Source organism: Pristis pectinata, chromosome 6 (genome assembly GCF_009764475.1).
Source record: "Pristis pectinata isolate sPriPec2 chromosome 6, sPriPec2.1.pri, whole genome shotgun sequence".
Taxonomy (NCBI): Eukaryota; Metazoa; Chordata; class Chondrichthyes; order Rhinopristiformes; family Pristidae; genus Pristis; species Pristis pectinata.
Window position 1 is genome coordinate 100,783,787 of NC_067410.1, and position 18,900 is coordinate 100,802,686.

The window sequence follows — 18,900 nt, forward strand, 5'->3', positions numbered from 1 at the left end:
ACATTTTTACTTTTATTTTACGTATTATCATAAGTAGTGATTAATAAAATAGTTTTTAACACTGAATCATGCTCAGTCTCATATTTCTTTTGTTCGGCCTCTAATCTCTTTTCCTCTCGTTCAGCTTTTTGACTCGGCTCAGAAACACCAATGGGTTATGATCTGTATACACAGTCAATGGTTTCTGAGCGGTGCAAACATGTACACTGAAATGTTGCAAGGCTAAAACAAGCGACAGTAATTCTTTCTCTATGGTGGAATAATTCTTTTGATGCTCATTAAATTTCTTTGAAAAGTAAGCTACAGGATGGTCAATATCATCAAGGTCACCCTTCTGCAACAACACAGCTCCTGCAGCTTCGTCACTGGCATCTGCTGGTTTGTCACAAACCAGCAACAAAAGAAACACACTGAGCATGATTCAGTGTTAAAAACTATTTTATTAATCACTACTTATGATAATACGTAAAATAAAAGTAAAAATGTTAGTATGTTAGAATTCAAAAATGTTAAACCTCGAACGTTAACCCCAAAACTAAACTCTTCGTGTGTGTGTGTGACAAAGTCCAAAACTCCCAGTTCCGGAATGGTTCTTAAAGTTCAGTTCCGCAAGCCATAAGGTGAAACATGAGCAAGGGCTTCTTCAACAACCACCGTTGTCTGAAGATAAGATGTAGATGTAGAAAAACATAGAGAGAGTACATACGAAATCCAAATGTTCTACGATGGAACCCAAACGACACTTCAGTGTTTACTCGGTAGTGACTTCCTCACCCCGAAAAGCATCCGAACCGTGGTCGTCCACATACAAATACCTGTTTCCTTCTACAGGTCAGCAACAAAGTGAACTCCACCGGATTACTTCCAACTTCCATACATGGATTTCAGTGGCAAACACAGTTATTGTTTCTCCTCCATCGATAGAGAAAACAAGCAGGCTGGTGTCTCTCTCCCTTCTCTCTCTCTCCTTCTTCTTCTTACTTCTTCAACAACGTCATTACGTCCTTTATCTTCTATTGACGTAAGCACGCCCCACACACACATACACACACACTCTCTATCTTAAAGGGACTTTCACTGAGTCCGTAACAAAGGCATGACTCCAACCAGAACCATCTAATCTGCTTTACACTCCTGTTAATGGCTGTGTCTCTGTGCAGAAAACTGGACACTTATGACCACTGGTGTCCAAGATAGGTATTCTGGATTCACTTGAGCATGAACATCAATCTTGTGGAGGACTGTGTGCAAAGAGAGCACATGGCAGAGTCTAAAATGGTCAGTATCAGCTCTTTGAACACTGAGGCAATCGGCCAAGGTGCCTGTCCTGGCAGAGTCTTGTGCATCAGTACTCATGGCTTGGCACCAGGCTGGAGATGACCTCAAGACAGACCACGGTCAATGTGGATGACCTCTAATATCACAGACTTGGCCTGTATGCAGCAAGGCAGAAGGTACAGATGAGGATCACCTTGTAGCTTATCATGGTAAGTATAACTACAGCTAGGACAAGGTGACCTATAGGGTGCTGGCCAGGTTGGTCTGAGTGCTTCGCTAGGCTGCTTCACAGGGCAATCAAGCAACGACTGCATTATCCTGGTCAGACCAGATTCCAACGCTTAAAAGTGTGTTAATAAATTGATATTCTTATTAATGGCAGTCTGGCAGTTTCATGCTTATTTTGTAAATACAAGATTTTCAGGCCCATGTTTGAATATCTAGAAATAAGATATTGTGTACAAATTCTCAAACTGCTTTGGTCTCGTGCCATAAGACCATAAGACAAGGGAGCAGAAGTCAGCCATTCGGCCCATCAAGTCTGCTCCGCCATTCTATCATGAGCTGATCCATTCTCCCATTTAGCCCCACCCCCTGCAATAGTCCAGAAACATAAATACTACACAACCGAATTCATCCTCTGCTCACCACCACAGGAGACATATCATAAGTACGGGACACGAGAATGATTTATAGGATCAGCTCTCATTCTGGCTTCTCAACTAAAAGAATGAACATGCAGGAGCTAACATAGAGAGTTGCCTGCATCATGCACAACCAAAACTGGAATTAGCAGATTCTTCATAGGTGAAGGCTGAAGAGTGAAGGTGAGTAAAATAAAGATGGTTTAGCAGAAGGTAAATGGTCGATCCCCATTTCCAGCTTGAGTAAATGACCCATCCTCCAGACAGTTTTTAAATGGTTCATTATGCTGTAAGCATTTAACAATGCTATCCATCTCGTCCAACCTCTTTGTGCATAACCCGAGCAAGGTTAAATGTCACTGTCAGAACAAATAGAGTTCTGATATTTTCCAGTGCATTTAAACAATCTGGCAAAACAATTGTGTAAAAAGGATTCCACATCCTGTGCTGTGTTTATTCCCATTATAGAAAGAAATATGTTTGAACTCAAAAACAATGTTCTCATCTATGCTGTTTAATAGTAGATACACTCTTGTGATTTGTTTTACTGCAAATTGGTATGACTTTTCTTGAGCCCAAGTGGGGAATAAGTTTGCTTATTTATGCTGCACCATGCCATTACTATCGTCACTCCTACTGTGATCATGATTGAAGTAACATCCCCACTCAGGAATAATCTTTTAAGTGATCTTTGCAAATTGTTTACCAAGTGTACACTTTGTAGAACTTACTTTTGTAGACAGCAAACCAAGAAAAAGGTTAAATGTGAACACTGTAAAACTAATCAAAACCAAGCACTCACATCCAAGGATGACAAATCCAACAAATCGACGTCACAAACTGTGCAGCCAGTTTCAGAAGTCCAAGCGTCAGGAACATAGTTACCCATATAGTTCAGCAAGTGCTGGATAAGACACACAAAAACATTGAAATAGTCACATCAATATACTACAGAATGACAAAAGTAAACAAAAGGCAATTCAAAATGCCAACCTAAACTTTGGGTTATTTGATGAAAGCCAATAAAAAAAACTATGGCACTGGAATCCTTAAACATCATTTTAAACACCAACCTTTTTATTTTCTCTTTAAGAACAAGCAAAAATCTATTCATTCCATTTCTGACCATTTGATTGGTCCCTAGGTAAATTCATGCATTTTCTTTTCACATCACAGCATTTACTTTCAGTACTGGCTGAACTACTTTTTGTTTTGTTAATATCTGGAAGAAGCAATGAGCTAAAGTTCCAGCTACTGACTGCTCCCAACAACATTTGGCTGTCAACTTGGATGTCACATTGGCCCATCATATCCAATGCTGCCAGCCAACCTGTTGATTATTTCTGCCTGGCAAAACGGAGGGTGCTGAGGGCATTACAGCCGCCAGCAATTATGGAGAAAGACAACGTATCTTCAAGACAAAAACCAGAGGGGAGAAAACAAAATTGTCAAAATAAAAACAGAAATTCCATAGTTACTGGAATATAATGATTTTCTTAATGTACAGGGGATTGGTCATAATCTGGAATTACTAAAATAAGAGAATTGGATTCTAGTCATTACCCCAGGATAAGTTGCTCAATACGCCCATGTGCATTATCTCTCTGGCAATGTTACAGAGGTCACAATAGATGATCAGGACAACCCCTTGCAAATTCAGAGCCCAGATGAATAAGCAGGCTAAAGTCTAAATTAAGTAACTGAAAATAAACATGCCTTCCTGCAAATTATATATCTATCTGTCTGGATACAACCAGTTATGAATGGATTTCAGAACCTCATTTCTAGCTAGTTAAACAAGACACAAATTATTCATCCAGAATGTTAAAACAAGCAAGTGAGGCAAATGCTAAACAGTGGCAAGATGCAAGTTTGCATTTGCTACTCTCCAAAGTCCAGCACTCCTTACTGGCTTGTGCTCATGTAGATCAAGGAGTAAATAAACACAGAAGTGGACGATTAGTTCATCTCATAATTTGCCCATGTTTCTGCAGAATCCGAGTGCCATAGGCAAAATGTTGGAGACAGACTGGTCATCCTTTCCTACATGCTTGTAAAACAGTTTGTGCAAACGCTCTACAGGAATAAACAGCATACGAGTTAACCACACCAATTAGTACACTTAACAGAGAAGGTCTCATACTTTGGTTTGTCTATTGCCATGGATTAGTACAGGCAATGTGTCAAATATTATGTTCTTGGTTCTGACCCTGGTTGGTTCAAACTGCAACTCTACTTCATCTGCAAAGGAAGACGAAAGAGAAAGTTTTGTAATATAACCTCCAGCTTTAACGCACATGATATACATTATCACCATATATGCAAGTGGGCTGTAGTACCGGCCCTCCCTGGGTTACGAATCCCCATCTTATGAACACCTTGTACATACGAATAAGCTCCCATAAATATTATTAAATTCAAACGAGAATCAGTCTTCAAAAAACGTATTTACGTGCAACCTTCCCACAGTAATCAGTCACCACTGTCTCTTAAGAACAAGGCTTCCAGTTTCACCACAAGAGGCTACTTGAGAGTTAATTTGGAAATGGACAAGTAACTGCTTTTATTGATACTTGTGCAATGGTACTTTATTAAACAATGTAACCTCCATTGATACATCAAGCCCATGAAAACCAAACATTGAGCATTGGACATCCTGATCTATGCTAGTGCAACTAGGCAGGGGAAGATAATAAACAAGTGTTCATTTTAACTGGCCCTCATCAACACCATTCATTATAACAGAAGTATGGCTACCATATCAAGCAATTTTATGTACTTTCCGACTTATGGACGTTTATGAAAACGGAATCCATTCATTACCCGGGGGCAACCTGTGTGATGGTCAAAGGAATGTGAAATCAAATGGAACAAGATAACAAAAAATGGGACATTCAACCTGTCATTCTTCTTCTCTGGATTATCATTATGGAATCATACTGCATAGAACGAGGCCATTCAGCCCATCATAGCTGTGCTGACTTCTGAGGCTCTCAATTCTTTTCCTTATTTGGGAGTTTCCGTGTTCCTTTTGAAAGTTATTCCTCCAATCCACTTCTGTCGTGCCTTTCACCAATGCATTCTAGATCATAGTTCTCAGGCTTTTGGATTAACAGTCTGGTATAACCATTGCACTGAATACCCTTCTAATACAATGGTTAAATCTCAATTGATTTACAAATATGTGCAAGATAAAACTCATCCTTTGATAACTCTTTAATAATAAGTGATATCAGCAAGACAGAATCCTCAAGAGGTCAAGAATTATTTCAAATTTCTCTCCCCTTGACTCTTTAGGCAGCAAGAGGTTTCAAAATGAAAAACTACAAATTTTCAATTAATCCCTCAAAGTCAGTGAAGCCCTCATTTTTCTAAAAAACTTGCACCATTATGCATCTTGATTTATTGGTTATGCACCATTTATTTTCATATTTGCCATAAGTAATTTACTGTCGCTGTAACGGAGCAACCCTCCAAATGCTACAGGAAGAACAGCCAAAAACATTCTCCATCAGCTGGCAAAGACTCCAGGATTGGCAGATCTGAAAACTTTTTAGTCAAAACACAAACAAACAAGCAGAGAGAATTCTGCAAGGTGGGTCACTGACAGAAAATGTATAACATTTCATTACAATTAAATCAGGATTCACTCAGAGCATTCGATCAAACTGATAAGCAGATTACCTCAGTATTAGGATTGTCCACCTTTCAAATGGAAGTTATAAAACATATTCCCATAAAATATTTATAATTATATTATTCAATCAACAAAAAAAATGCAATAATACCCAGGCATTTCCAAGGATCCTCCCCATGAAACCAACATTTTCAGGCCAGAAACTTATTAACAGGTCTGTGCAAATTAATCTAAACTTAATGAAATAGCAAATAAACATTGACATCACTACCAACCAACGCTGGGGACATGATGTGGCTTCCACTCCCTCTGTTAGAAGTAGGAGAGTAAGAGTGAATAAAAATTAGTTTGAAATTAGTAGAAATTGAGCCCAGATGTAGTACAAGCATGTATTGTGTAGACGTCTGTCAAATTATGAAGACAGATTCAAAAATTCTTACAACACCGATCAATAAGGAAAGATGCATGTTTGGTCAAATATTGCCCATTTTTAAAGCTCTATTTCACTTTAGTAACTTCTCCCCAATTACTGCGATAGCCAATATGTGCTACTAGGGTTGATGGGTAAATACTGTATAAACGGGGAGGGAAACCTGATGATAATTGCCTGGCCTATCAATACGAGCAGCTTACAAATATGCACCACTGACACTGCCTACAGAAGGTCAGAGCTTACCTACAGCTCCATTTAGGTTTTGGAAAATGTTGCTTTTATGATCCAAGGTTATATTGAGGGAAAGCTGGAAGAACATAGAGAAGAAAATTAATCCTAAAAGAATTTCATACTTCGTAACAACCAGACAAATCATTATAACTGCTTTTCAACATGTGTAGCATTAAAATAATTACAGAATTATGAAGTCTTTTGTAACCTCAACATCTTTATAATTTACTCACTCGCTTTACAGGATCCACATAAACTTTGGTATAGAACAGTTGATCATCATCATTATCTTGTAATTGCCATTTCTCTACAATCTTATTAATGGAAGAAGCATATCCAATAATCCCTGAAAAAGAAACATGGATTGTAGCGCAATGCCATTCCACAAAAAAATATAACAGTCATAAAATCAAAAGCTTCCTTCAACAGTTTAAGGAAATCCTGGAGAAAACCATTTTATTGCAATAAATGACAGAGTATATTTTTCCCTGTTCTAAGGGTGGTCTGGGGAAGCTTCATGGGATGCTTTGGCTGTTGAAGGCACTGTATCAATGCAATGTTGTCCTCAATAATACTGAACGCTCAGAAACAGTGCACTTAAAACCAGTGCATTCAGTTAATTTGTTGGCTGCATACACAAAACCACAGTGGTGACGATTAGAAAATTCCCTCCACCAGCAAACCTGCAGAGCTGTAAATGACTCGATTGACTTTACATACATGATTTGTCAATAACCATTCTCCACCATCTCTCATACACAAAACAAAGAATCAATGTGTATTATTTATCTATCCTCATCGCAACTTGCTGCGGAATCCTTGCTGCGGAATCCTTGCTGCGGAATCCACCTTGCTTTACTGTGAGATGCTGCTGTAGTTTTGGCTGTGAATTTTGTATGCCGCATTTTGTATAGATTCTTTGGATTTAAAGGACTCTAGCCCCGAAAGTGGAGCATGCAGTGTCTGGCTTTAGAGTTTGTTTCTTGTCATGGAACTGGATTGGGAACTTTTTGTACTTCGCACCTCAGTGCAGCCAATGATTTACCGGCATAAGTCATGCACTTGACGACATCATCAACGTGGCGACACTCTTCCCTACCTTATCGATGGAAACCGCAGCACCAATGTGCAACCTACAGCCTTCGGTTTTAACTCCCAGTAGAACAAGGAGTAAAACCCACAGTGAGTTGGCAGAGAGAAGTAAATTCAAGGGCCCTGACTGGGATATCGATGTGCATGTTTGTTACATTATTGCCGGGTCGCTCAGTATTTATTGCAAACTTTCACAATCGTGTGCAGAAGAGCATTGCTGCATTATCTGCCTGATTTACAAGTCCTTGCTTTAGAATAGCACAGGGCCACCTGTAGCAAAGGACCTATACTATGCTGTTGGCAGCATGGCTTGGCGGGTTTTGGACATGTATACCGAAGACATGTGCTCCCTTCCTGTATGTTTGCCATCATCTCCACAGCAGCCTTTTATGCTGGGCCTGCTATGGAGAGAGAGAAAACTCTTTTAATTTGTGACTATCTTCTCATGATTCTTAGTGACAAAGACATATCAGCTTCAACCTCATCTGTGTTAATACATGATTTACCCATTACTGTTCTCCACTACTTCTCATGTACAAAACAAAGGATCAATGTGTATTAGTTATCCATCCTCTCCTTGTCGCAATTTGCTGCAGAATCCATCCTGCTTTATCAATAGATGCTGCTGCAATATCGTCTGTGAATCTTGTATGCTGTATGCGGTATTTTGTTTAGATTCTCTGGGTTTAAAAGTGTTTTTAAAAAAGGTAAACTTTCCCAGTTTCCTCACTATATTGAGTGGGCATTAGTCCTCAACCTGGTACCTGGGTTAGCCCACTAAGTTTGGATGAAATCTGATTTTCTTGGTATCTACTGGCTGAGGGAACAGATGTTGCTGCATAGTACAATGTCACAAGTGCCCTGTAAAACTCTGACCTGCCTCCACTCATGGAACCATGTCAACCCAGAGTCTACAGTTTTGTTAATAGGTTGCAGCTTGCTGGTTTGGTGGCTGGAGGCAATTTATAGTATATTACATTGCACTGTATTACACAAAATTTAAATGTTCCTAAATGTAAATGTTTACAGATACACATTTAATTTTCACTGTGCACTGATCTCAGCCAATTGTATTTGGAAGTTCGTCAACTTTACTCAGCTAGGAGCACACTTCCCTTTGTGATAAGTATCTTTTGATTCAAACCTGCTGCATTAATTCAACATACTAATCACATGCAGAGTCTACCACAGGTAGTCAAACTGAAAGACTCCTGCAGCAGGATTGCCAAGCATTATATTGTTGACGTGCCAACATCTGGAACAAGCAAACAACACAGACCCTCAATGTACTAATTAAAAAAGGCATTTGTTGTTTACCTTGGAACACAGACAACTAGTGAGACACATTGTAATGATCAGTGTTATTGCTGCAGACAGTGTACCGGTACTGTTAAACTCTTTCACATTTACTGCAGTAAATTGTAAACATCCTTGTCCAAGTCAGAAATTATGGCTACTGGCTTTAGGCATTCCAAATACCTGGTTTTTAAATTTATGATGGGAAAATTTTGATCAAGATATCACAAATGCTAGATTAATAAATTCCAGGTCAAATACACTCACTCAGTCACAGGTAATCAAAACAAACAGGCAAGTGGTGGTTATTAAATATAATGAGGCCTCAGCACACTGTGACCAGGGCATGAGACTCAAACTGCAACTTCTGGGGGAAGAACAATACTGCTTACATCAGCACGACATCAGAAATGTCTGAAAACTAAAGGTACACATCTTTGGAACCTTGCCAAAAGGTCTGATCACTGACATGTGGTTGTAAAATATCATTCCAAGAGAGATTCACAAATCTTGTGTGGTACCGGTAACCCCAGTACTGCATCAAGCAGAGTTTAGTGCCTCCTGTATTTCCTTCCTCGTTATTGAAAGTTAGAAGTCTCTCCCTCTCTCAGTTATGTATGCTCTTTTGCTGGACTTGGGTGACACTGTATAAATACAATGCCCACTTTATGCTGCATTGGCCTTTCAGGGTTCTGATAAAAACAGAGCTCTCACTCATGTGCCAAATTATCACACCACACATTGCATTCAGGAGTAGAAAGTCCAGGGCAAATAAGGGAACTGTTTAAATCAGAGCTGGGAAAAAAATTACAAGTATGCACCCAACAAACAATGCAGGAGACTAACAATTATCAAACAGTTTCCAAGTTCCTTTAGCTAAAGCTATCTAGGGTAATGAGTGACATAATTTGCAGGGTACAGTTATGTTGGGCAGATGGCAGCGGAAAACAATAAAGAACACAGACAGACAAAATATTTTATAGCTTAGTGGTTATAATAATCCAAAGTACTTGAGTTCAAAACTCATGCACAAACTTCAGTTTTTAAAAGATGGAAATATAAAGCAGTTCTAAGTAAAAATTACCATGCAGTTTTTGGATTGTGGTAAAATCCCAACTGATTTATTAATTGCTCTTATGGGAAGATGGACTGCCATCTGGCCCCCATGTGACTCCAATCCCAGAGAAATGTGGCTCACTCTTAATTGCCCTGTTGTGTTACCTAACAATGCACTCAGCTGATTCAAAACCACTACAAATGAAATTCAAGGAGGGAACCAGGCTAAAGGCTGGTAAAGTTATGGGTAATAGGTGCCAGCCTTGCCAAAAAAGCCAGAGAGTGAATAATTATGAAAGTTGTTGTCATCTGTGTTTTTCCATGTGGTGAAGCTTCGGACCACTCACTTAACATCCCAGGAAAGAAAAACACATTTTTACATTTTGAGCAGCAGTTGTGGAGGAGTAAAAGGATGCAAGAACTCATGGGCACAACTCTTTAAAAGCCAAGGGTACAGGGAAAAAATAGATACATACAGAGATAAAATAGGCAAGTTAATATTTTATGCCAAGAGGGCAAGAAAAGAGGGAGGAGGTGTTGTTCAGATGTACTGTGTTTTGAAGTACTATTTTTTGTTTTGGGCACTGAACCTCTGGAAGTGACATTTTTGTCCTAACAGCGTTTGGCAATTCACCAGACTGGCACCAGAGATTAAAGAGTTAAATTATGAAATGATCTTCCATGAACTTGACTGGCATTCCACCAAGCTTGGAAGGTTTGAGGACTGATCTCATTTAAAATGAGTAAATGATTAACCGAGGTAGATGTATATTGCGTCCAATGTTTGTTACTGTGATTGAGACATCTGTAACAATAACAATTATCTTGACAAAAGTCAGCAGACACAGCAATTAAAAACATAGATTTGTTGAACTACTTCGGCGTGTGCCTGCTTACCTTATTTATGCAAGGGTGAAGCAGGAAAAGCTCCCAAACTTCACACTCAAGGGCAAGATTCCTATCAACTGAGGCTAATCTGTCACTTGGGTTTTAAACTGAATAGTTATTTTGCACACACACACCAACCCACAACTGGCTGTTTATATCTTCCATAATTGCAGAATTCCATACATCCTCTACATGAGGTCATTCAAAGCCACAAGATTTCAGGGATACTAAACCCATCAAAACTGATCATTGTGCTTAGTGGAGCCTTTACTGTTATTTTCATTCTGTATTTTGAAAGCTGAGAATTAATGTTGATCTACATTGGATGAGAAGGATTCACTTAAAGAAACAATGAGCCAAATTTTCCATTGGTTCTTCAGCTATTATTGAATGTGAACTCCTCCACTCTATGAATTCATTTGAAGCTAACAAGACCTCTTCTTTTAATGTTTTATGGGTGAAATAACAGAGTGCCCTTTTAATGGACCATTTCCTCATCACCTACGTTAAGAAGGCATCAGAAGTAAAATCCTAGCTGGGTAATTTGGTCATGGATTGATTAAAACTACTGCTGACAATAATATTGCTCCAGTTATTCAACTTCTGAGATTTACAAAAGTAGTAAATACAAATGGCCATACACAAATGTGTCAAATTCCTGCATTTATAAGGCAGGCTGAGGAGCAAAAATTTTTTTTGCAGTTTACTGTAGCGTACAAGAATGTTAACCCACAAGCTCAGTGCCGTGACTACAATAGCAACAATTGCTATAGCGATAGGGTAACAATATTTTAGGAGAGTAAACACTAGCGTTGGTCTGTTTCTGTATTGAAAATTCTATGACATTGTATGTTGCCCTATTAGTCACTTAAGGCACTGCATTCTCAAAACTTCTACAAAATCTTTCACCCAAAGCTGGCTAAAATTCAGAGTCTGTTGGGAAAACCAGATTTAATTTGCAGTTCAAAACAGATGTCCAAACATGCAGATACTTTATCTTTAACCCATCCATATTTTGGCATAGAAGCTCATCACAGTTCTTGGAAGAAAGGAATACAAAAGGAAATACACTGATTCATCTGATGGCTAACTGCCATATTTTGGTGCTCTAATTTTTTATATTTCTTGGAAAAGAGGTTTAATTTAACATAGAACAGGACAGCACAGGAATAGGGCCCTTCGGCTCATGATGTCTTCTGACCACGATGCCAAACTAAACCAAACCTATCTGCCTGTCTAAACGCCAATTGTATCTGCTTCCACCACCAACCCTGGCAGTGCATTCCAGGCACCTATCATTCTCTCTGTTTAAAAAAAAAGCTTACCCTATACATCTCCTTTAAACTTTCCCCTCTCACTTTAAGTGCTCTAGTATATGACATTTCCACCTTGAGAAAAAGACTCTATCTACTCTAACTATGCCGCTCATAATTTTATAAACCTCTATCAGGGCACCCCTCAGCCTCTGATGCTCCTGAGAAAGACAATCTAAGTTTGTCCAACCTCTCCTTATACCTAATACTCTGTAATCCAGGCAGCATCCTGGTGAACAACTTCTGCACCCTCCACATCCTTCCTGCAATGGAACTGCACACCATATTCCAAATGCGGCCTAACTAAAGCTTTATCCAGCTGCAACATGACTTCCTGACTCTTATACTCAATGCCCAACCGATGAGGGCATACATGCCATATGCCTTCTTTACTACCCTCTCTACTTGTGTGGCCACTTTCAGGGAGCTATGGACTGGGACCCCAAGATCCTCCTATACATCAACGCTCCTGAGGATCCTGCCGTTTACTGAATACTTTTACATTTGAATACAACATCTCACATTTGTCCAGATTAAAACTCCTTCCAATTTAAAAAAAGGAGGCTAAAAGGGTTAAATGCATTGGAAGGAGGGGTGGGAAAACCCATCTGAGTTGGGTATTCTAAGCAGGAGGCAGTAGATCAGTGGCATGTTACATACGCTGCTCAAATTTTCTCTCTGTGGAGTGATGGGATAACTTTTCTTCTGCTCAGTATTTAACTTAAAACTGAAAAAAACAATTTTCAAATTAAAGCTGTTATACTTGGACGACAACTAAACACTTCTGTTGGGGGAGAGATGCAAAGGGAAGAAATTCAATAAAGATATTTAGATCCCTTTTCCCCTCCACCTAAGGAAACCAAATACTCAGTGCTGAGTTTTGTTATTTGATTGGGACGAGTGGGTTTGGAGGAAAGAGTGTGGAGCTATTTTTGTTCTATAGCATAGAAATAAGCATTTGCCCACTGAGTTCGTGCCATCCATCAAGCACCTGTCAACACTAATCCCATTTTATTCTTCCCTCATTCCCATCAACTCTCCCCCAGATTCTGACCACTTACCCACGGCATCAGGGGCATTTTATAGTGTTCAATTAACCTACCGACCCCACACGACCTTTGGAATGTGGGAGGAAACCAGAGCACTTGGACAAAACCTATGCAGTCACAGGGAGAACGTGAACAAAATCCACACAGACAGGACCAAGGTCAGGATCGAACCCGTGGCTGGAAGTGTGAGCAGGACCTCCACTGACTGTGCATCCACAGGTTATTCACTCCATTTCTGCATTATCAATAAGCAGTACAAATAACAAGCTGTCAGCGGTACTCAGTGAGGTAGTGGATGCTGAGGTGACAGAGAAAGACTTAAAGCTGTATACTATTGTTCTGTTCTTGGCTGGCTAAAAAAACATTCTGATAATTTTTTCCATATTAATGCTCTTATGCAATTTTAACCACTAAGGTCTTGTTGTGTTAGTTTTTAGCAAAGCAAAAGTATTCAATCAGATCAAATCCTTGCTATTATCGGGACACTCCAATCAAAGCAATGAAGTGTGTGTAATCACTAAAATCCTCCTAGAGCAGGAAGAAGCACTTACCTAAAAAGCCTTACCATTGTTGATTTTCAGTTTAAAGTCAAATACTTTTTTTTCCCCTGAAATCAGAAAACTGTTTTCTTACATTACTCAGATATTACCTCCTGAACTGAGGAATCTCTTCCCCCTGCGGACATTGGGAGATACTTGTCTGCGAGCCTGTTATCTGGCCAGATAAGTCCTTCAGCGGCAAAGACCACCTTGTTGTTGAACTGCTGGAACTTGGTCCAGTAACTCTTCAGGACCACCGGCAAACAGAACATCATAACTGAAAAACAAGAGCAGGAGCAGGTATTGGTGCTCATGTACATGTAGGTTTTATGTCTTCCCCATTTCTTATGGAAGTCAATGCTAAACATGTCTCAAGCAATAGAGTCACGTTGTCTGGCATAATACTCTAAATTATAACCACAGAGACCTCAAACATGGATATTTGATTATCAGAAGCATGGAATAAGGGTACAACTGAAGGCCATCAAATTTTGAGGGATAATTAGATAAAGTTTTGTGAAGGTTGAAATATAGATCACTGTAAAAGATCCAATAAAATTGGGATCCCTGTATTGAGCACTCTCTCACTCTGCCCTGCTCAACCCTGCTCACTGCGGTGATGTATTTTGGGCAGGCACGGTAGTGTAGTGGTTAGTGTAACGCTATTACAGCGCCAGCTACCCGGGTTCAATTCCCGCTGTCTGTAAGGAGTTTGTACGTTCTCCCCGTGTCTGCGTGGGTTTCCTCCAGGTGCTCCGGTTTCCTCCCACATTCCAAAGACGTACGGGTTAGGAAGTTGTGGGCATGCTATGTTGGCGCCGGAAGTGTGGCGAAACTTGCAGGCTGCCCCCAGAACACTCTACGCAAAAAGATGCATTTCACTCTGTGTTTCAATGTACGTGTGACTAATAAAGAAATCTTATCTCTTAGTTCCACCTACAGGAAACTAAAAACACCTTTATCAAACTAGCACAACATCTAAACAGAATATTGAACATTTTCAAGAGCAAGAGAAACAAAGGACTGCAGATGCTGGAATCTAAATAAGAAACACTGTGATGCTGGAGGAACTCAGCAGGCCAGGCAGCATCTGTGGAGAAAAGCAGGCAGTCAACGTTTCGGGTCAGGACCCTTCTTCAGGACTGAAGATAGGAAAAGGTGAAGCCCAATATATAGGAGGAAAGAGCAAAGCAGTGATAGGTGGACAAAAGAGGGAAGGTGGGGTGGGCACAAGGTGGTGATAGGTAAGGGATAGTGATAGGCAGGTGTGGGGGAGGAGGGGAGAAGCGGAGAAGCAGATCCACCAGGGGATGGCTCAAAGTTGAGGAAAAAAGGGGGGGGGGGGGGAGGAAAAAAGAGATAGGCTTGGAAAGAGAATAAAAGAAGAGGCACAGTTGGGGTGGGGGTGGGGTGGTGTGGGGATTACTTAAAGTGGGAGAATACAATGTCCATGCCATTAGGCTGCAAGTTTCCAAGACGGAAAACGAGGTGCTATTCCTCTAGTTTGTGCTTGCAATTCTCCAGACAGTGGAGGAGGCCGAGGACTGACATATCAGTGATAGTGTGGGAGGGGGAGCTGAAGTGACTGGCAACGGGGAGATGCAGATCGTGGTTATGGACAGAGCGCAGGTGTTCTGCGAAACGGTCACTTAGTATGCGTTTGACCTCGCGAATTAGAGCACTGAATGCAGTAGATGCTATTAAGGGAGGTGCAGGTGAATCTCTGTCTCACCTGAAAGGACTGTTTGGGTCCCTGGATGGAGGTGATGTAGGGACAGGTGTTGCACCTATGGCGGGGCAGTCACTTCAACTCCCCCTCCCACACAGATATGTCAGTCCTCAGCCTCTTCCACTGCCAGGAGAATTCCAAGCGTAAACTGGAGGAACAGCATCTCATTTTCCATGTTGGAACTGTGTAGCCTAATGGCATGAACATTGAATTCTCCCACTTTAAATAATACCCCCACCAACCATGCCTCTTCTTTTCTTCCCTTTCTAAGCCTCTCTTTTTTCTATCGCCTTTTTTCCCTCCTTACCCTTGACCCATCCCCTGGTGGATCTGCTCCCCACTCCTGCCCTGCAACTGGCTATCACCACCATGTGCCCACCCCGCCTCCCCTCTTTTGTCCACCTATCACTGCTCTGCTTTTCCCTCCTATATATTGGGCTTCCCCTTTTCCTATCTTCAGTCCTGAAAAAGGGTCCTGACCTGAAATGTTGACCACCTGGTTTTCTCCATGGATGCTGCCTGACCTGCTGAGTTCCTCCAGCATCACAGTGTTTTTCATTTTCAAGAGCAACTTTGAACGTCTCTTTTCCAATACTGGCAAAAGGAGTCTAACTGCTTCTACAATAATGTCTCTAAACCAGGGAAGCAAAGTTGTCTTAGTTACGCTGTGTTCCACATTACCCATCAGACCGAAGAAGACAGAGGTGTGCCTGTGCCTTCAGGATGGATCCATTTTGTTCTCATGCACTGTCACAAAGTGGCCACTTCAATTTTGGGGAGGACAAGAGACAAAGAAGAAAAAATGCATAGGTATTGGTATTGGTTTATTATTGTCACTTGTACCGAGGTACAGTGAAAAACTTGTCTTGCATACCAATCATACAGGTCAATTCATTACACAGTACAGTTACATTGAGTTAGTACAGAGTGCATTGAGGTGAACAGTGGACTGATGACAGGAGTGAATACTCATAAACCTCACTGTTGAATTGGAAAAAACCTCTATTGCTCCTTCACCGCCTTACCCAAAATTGATATCACAGGAAAGGAGCAGTAGAAGTGGATCTCTTATGTACAGGCCTAATTGGTAGATGTTTCTGCAAAGGATCACTACATGGATGAGAAGGATGGATCTTTGTAGAACTCTCAGAATAATATGCAGGGGCTGGAAGAGAAAATATTACTGGAGGTAGAAGAGTGAAAACAAGCAAGTTCATGAAAAAAGTTGGGGAGGAAGGAGGGGGGCATGGTCAACTAGGTTGCTTTTTGCAGAAAGAATAAGTAAAATGCAATCACAGTCACGATAACAGACCATATTATTTATAAAGTTGATTAGGGCCCTGAGGTAGAACTTCGGCTTTGATGTGGACTTCCATGGTGTATTATGGCTATTTGGGGCTTTTTTTCTTACTGTTATCATACCTGGTAAAAGACGTTTTCAAACAAAGCAGAAGTCATCTGAGGAGCTAGCAAACTGCAGTAGAGAAATATTCAGATCTCAGACTTAGTCTAGGCTGATATGCCTGCAGCAAACATGCTTTTCATACTGAGCCGGTTTTCTTTCAAAGGTACTTGACCAAATTAAAACATTATTGCAGGTAATGTATTTTCAATAATCTTCCTCAGCTGAAAGTAGCAACTCACTGAAGCCCAGTTCTGTGGCTGCTGGCATGTCTCCAGTGCACTCCTCAAGTCTCCCTTTCATTAAGCCTAAGCTTTGAGCAGGGGTGCTAGTTAATTCGTCGTGAAAAGTCACAACGCAGAGCAGTGTTCCCGAAGGTAGAGATATTTAAAAAATAATAATTTATAAGCACTGTCCCCCTAGAAAGTGAGCCTGGGGGAATTAATCATGGAATTACAAGGCATGAACTAAACAGGTATTTGGCATTAGTCTTCACTAGAGATAACATTCCAGAAAGGAGGAGTTGGGAAGGAGGGAGGAACTCAGAAAAATTACAACCACCGGGGAAATGGTACTGAGCAAACTGTTGGAGATGCAACTGACATGTTTTGGGGTGCTGATGGACTTCATTCTAGGGTTGTAAAAGAAATGTCTGGTGAGGGTGAGATGAGGCACAAGTTTCAATTCTCCAAACTTCTCTAGATTTGAGAAGGGTTCTATCAGATTCAAAAATAAATAACTGTTGTTCACGAGTCATAGAGAGATACAGCATAGAACCAGGCCTTTCGGCCCATCAAGTCTGTACCAATTGTCAGACCACCTATTTTACACTAATCTGACACAAATCCACTTTCTCTTCTCCCTACATTCTCTTCAACTCCCTCTAGATTCCGCCACTCACCTATACACTGGGGGCATTTACAGTGGTCAATTAACCTGCAAACCTCCACGCCTTTGGGATACGAGGAAGAAACTGGAGCACTGGAGGAAACCCATGTGGTCATCGGGAGAATGTGCAAACTCCGTGTAGACATCACCCACTCGGTAAATGAATGACTTACAGTCACTCGCACTGCTGATCTAAATACTTCATAATTTTAGTGACCTTAATTTCCCTTTGCAAGCCCAACGGAAACCGGAATTATGATGAAGCATCTGTGCTTTCTCTGCAGTGAGTCAATGATGTCACACGAGCCGGCCAAGTTGTCACCACTAATGCATGCATGAGGGCAATGTCGGGCCTTCCACTGCGTGGTCAGTTAACAAGAAAACTGATTCCTCATTGCCAAAGTTACATGGGAGAGTGTGTTACTCATGTTGCTGCAATATAAAAGCAACATTACTTGATGCAGATGACTGAATATATCTGTGAACTCCTGCCTTTTCATGACTTGTTGCCAGACTGTGCAAAAGTACTTACTAATGCCCGTGAAGGAAACAGCATAAGCCATTTTTATGAGTCTTTTCAGAACATGTACTGTAACATTTAAAAGGAAGATCAAGAAAGACACATCATAAATGCTGGCAAGTTGAACACGAACAAGAAGGGAATATGAGATGACCTGCTTGGATTTCTGTCCAGAAGTGAAAAATCCCTATAGATTTCAGAAGCATTTATTAATGTGCCAGTAAAGAAGTCAATGCAAGAGCGGATTTGCGAAAACATCTGTTGAACCTAGCTGGTATTCAGATATCTATAGTTGTATTTCTTTAACTGCTACTTCCTGGTCTGTGACTCTAACCAAGCATTGAATAAAAATGGGCAATGTACCCCTTTACTGTACCTTCATGGGATCTTGTCAGTAAAACTGCAGGTCCTTGGCATTTGCTTTCAAGGAATGTCATGCATCACTGCAAAACTTGCCAAAAGGTTTTAGGGCACGTTCAATCTACAAAAACACTCAACTTCCAGTTAAGTGTAAACAATTTTTCTTGAGCAGCAATAATGGTGAATTATCTGCAGCTCTCAAAAACTAATAAAGACATCAGAACACTTGGCTGAAAGAGGTTATAGTAAATGAATCATTTCAATTTCCCAAAGTTGTTTTTTCAACATCAAGTAAATTTGTTGCATCTGAAAGTAAAAATGGCAGATTAATGAGATATCAGCACATTCTGTAAATTCTTTGCCTCTGCAAATTACCAGGACCCAGTTTTAACTGAAAGACCTTCAAACAAGCTCTACTCGAAGGCTGTAGTATCCTAGATCTATATAATTCTATTCAAATTAGTCATCTAAACATTGTGTTTCAAAGCTTGACAAATTAGCTTAAAGCCTGAATTACATTGCAGTGAATTACACTTAATCACACC

The 18,900-nt window shown here is 40.4% G+C and overlaps 1 protein-coding gene across 1 annotated transcript in view; it reads right to left on the reverse strand.

Moving 5' to 3' along the window:
* plod2 (procollagen-lysine, 2-oxoglutarate 5-dioxygenase 2) overlaps nucleotides 1-18,900 on the reverse strand; it is a 122,054-nt gene that overhangs the window by 49,432 nt on the left and 53,722 nt on the right. The window contains 7 exon segments of the mRNA XM_052017689.1: nucleotides 2,725-2,826; nucleotides 4,066-4,163; nucleotides 6,236-6,299; nucleotides 6,457-6,569; nucleotides 13,567-13,606; nucleotides 13,609-13,692; nucleotides 13,694-13,733. Of these exon segments, the coding sequence (XP_051873649.1) occupies nucleotides 2,725-2,826; nucleotides 4,066-4,163; nucleotides 6,236-6,299; nucleotides 6,457-6,569; nucleotides 13,567-13,606; nucleotides 13,609-13,692; nucleotides 13,694-13,733 (541 nt within the window).